The sequence below is a fragment of the Cyprinodon variegatus genome, unplaced genomic scaffold (genome assembly GCF_000732505.1).
Source record: "Cyprinodon variegatus isolate N-32 unplaced genomic scaffold, C_variegatus-1.0 Scaffold757, whole genome shotgun sequence".
Lineage (NCBI taxonomy): Eukaryota > Metazoa > Chordata > Actinopteri > Cyprinodontiformes > Cyprinodontidae > Cyprinodon > Cyprinodon variegatus.
Window position 1 is genome coordinate 93,753 of NW_015151210.1, and position 2,904 is coordinate 96,656.

Below are 2,904 nucleotides of genomic sequence, written 5' to 3' on the forward strand. Positions count from 1 at the left end.
CTTTCTGAACACTGTGTGATTGAATAATTCTGTGTGATTGAATAATTCTGTGCTCTTTTCAGTTTGAGACTTTTTTTTTTTGTAACAGGTGCAGCTGCTGAGAATTATTTTTGTTTTTTAACCGGTTTGATTAGTGTCATTGTTACAGTATGTGTGCAAAGCATAGCCAAGGAAGGAACACTTAATTTTAATTTTATACGTTTTTTATCAAGCTTGCTTAATATTGTGCACAACAAACAATCTCAAAATATTGTTCTTATTGTTTATTGTATTTTATTTATTAATTAAAATATTTCTGTAGAATTTTGGAGTCTTTGTTTTTATCCTTGTGGTATCAAAAATGGTATCGAGTATCGAATATTTTCCTTAGTATCGGTATCGAGTTGAAAAGTTTAGTATCGTGAAAACCCTAGTTGATTGCATCGACTCATTGACTCAAATACAATCCCTCACACTAAGCATGCTTGTAGCAACAGTGGAGAGAAAAAACTCCCTTTTAACAGAAAGAAACCTACAGCAGAACCAGGCACATCTATATCGTTGTGTAGTTTGTAAATGCTTAAATTTTTTTAGGCAAAAAAAATCTCACATGAAGAGAACTTCTAAAAAGTTCGAAAGGAGCCAGAAAGTCGATGTCAGATCTTTTTTTTTACTTATTTATTTAAAAAAATGTTAAAAGTGGGATGAGATTGACATTTTTAATGGATTAAATTCAAGGTCTATCATTAATTAATCAGAACTAATTGCATTTTAATCGTAAACAATATTTCAACAACATAAACTACCTTTTCATAAAAACTCTTTTTTTGCTCCTAAATTATTGAATAAATATGAAACAAAAATATTGTTTTTATCCAATAGGTAGTAAAGTCCATCATCAGATTGTTTGAAAGTCATCCTTTAGCTTTTTTTTCCATTAACAACTCATATTCTTTGCAAACCTTTTTGAAAAACTAATTCCAAGTGTGAGAAAACTGGAACATTAGTTATAGCAAAATTTCTTCCACTAAATATGGTGAAAAGAAAATGTGCTGCACTGAGATGGTTTTTTTAAACCTGAATTCCCCCACAGGACCAATGCTTGTGATGCTGTTTTTTATTGTATTTAGGTGTTTAAATCTTTCTTATTTGTTAATAGAAATGAAGTTGGTCCTAAATAATATGTATGTAAGATGAGGAAAACAGATTTTAAAAGATTTGCTTTTTACAGCAGAGTGCTGATTTGAATATCTGTTAAGGAAATAAATTTTATCAAAGTTATATGTTTGTTTTCTGTGTTCAGCACAATAGAGACGACGGTGGCAGACAACAGTAATGGAAAGTACAGCGTCTCCTACAAACCCGAGGAACCAGGGCAGTACTCCGTGTGGGTTTGTGTCAGAGGCCAACATGTTAAGGTACTGAACTGCATTTAAATAGAAACGTTTCTCTGTTTCTACATTGCTGATAAATATCACTATTTTCTGGTTTCTGTTTCTTTAATATTTCTAATCTTATTCGTGTTGCATATATATTTATATTGTTTTCTTGTACTTCTGCTTTTATTTGGAGCCTTGCAACAAATAAATTTGATTTCAGTTCTATTTATTTGAATGACAATAAAGTCTAAATCTAAAGAGCAGCACATGGACTGTAAAATAAAGCGAAAGAAGCCAGATTACTTGATATTTTTGGGAAATAATAAATTATTTATGTATACTGGTGAAAAAACTGAATTAGAAACACTTTAGTTCAGCTGCAACACATGCTATAGAGACCATATTTAGCATAACTATGACCACTAGATGGCAGCAAACTGCTTAAATTTGGGTTTTGTTTGAATATTTTTTAAGGCAATATACTGTTAGCTTGTTTGGGTTAAAATGCTCCTGAGTTTAAAGCTGTTCTTCCTGCAGGGTTCTCCATTTAATCTGAATGTGAAGAGGAAGTTCAGGCACCACGGCGGGACCTTTCACTGCTGCACCTTTTGCTCCAGTGGCGGAGCAAAAGAGGCTCGCTGTGGCTGCCCAGGAACCATGCCAGGTACTCACACAGAAAAACTATCAGTAAAGCGATTGTTTTTAATTAAAGCTTTTTTATCATTTAAACTAATGCAACTCTGTTGTCTCTTATGCCCGTCCTCCTGCAGGAGGATTTAAAGGCTGCGGTCACGGCCATAAGGGGCATCCAGGGAAGCCTCATTGGTCTTGCTGTGGCAGCACAGTGGAGAAGTCTGAGTGTTTGCCTCAGAGCATACTGGCTGCTGTTTCCCCTCGGGGACACCTTCGAACTGCAGAGCTCTGATAAGATGATGAAGAGGACAGCAGGAGGGTCAGAGAAGCTGGGAAGTTAAGACTCAGGTTGATGGTGTAAAGCTAAAAAAGGTTCAATATGGAGGCAATGAGACTATGGAGAGACAATCGGTCTGCTGGCTTCTGTAGCTACAGCTCAGCCAGGAGGAGAAACCTAAAGGAGTTTCTCCTCTGGGTTAAAGCTCCGGAGTCACAATGAGGAAATTAATAGTATTGTGTTTAAAGATCTAATGTTCCGCCTTTAAAATGTTGTTTTCTTTGTTCTTTTATTTTTTTTTCATTGGGAAACAACCCTGAGGGTCCACCAGTTGGGAAAAGAATAAAGTACATACAAGTTAAAGATTTAGAGATCGTATGCTGTTCTGGAAAGACCTGCTGCCTGATTTTATTTTGTGCCCCCCCCCAAAAAAAATGGTTTAATTCAGAGTGGCCTTTTATTGTGGGAAGTCTAATGCACTCCTGTGCACTGATCACAGGTCTAATCAGCATCTTGATATGGCACACCTGTGAGGTGGGATTAATTATCTCAGCGAAGGAGAAGTGCTCATTAATACAGATTTAGTTTAGTTTGTGAACAATATTTGAGAAAATGGTGATATTGTGTATGTGGAAA

At 35.5% G+C, this 2,904-nt stretch overlaps 1 protein-coding gene across 1 annotated transcript in view; it reads left to right on the forward strand.

Moving 5' to 3' along the window:
• trim45 (tripartite motif containing 45) overlaps positions 1-2,525 on the forward strand; it is a 12,929-nt gene extending 10,404 nt beyond the window's left edge. The window contains exons 6-8 of the mRNA XM_015395741.1: positions 1,283-1,397; positions 1,896-2,022; positions 2,129-2,525. Of these exons, the coding sequence (XP_015251227.1) occupies positions 1,283-1,397; positions 1,896-2,022; positions 2,129-2,283 (397 nt within the window). The 3' untranslated portion in view covers positions 2,284-2,525. The remainder of the gene's footprint in view (positions 1-1,282; positions 1,398-1,895; positions 2,023-2,128) is intronic.
• The last annotated feature ends 379 nt before the right edge of the window (positions 2,526-2,904 follow it).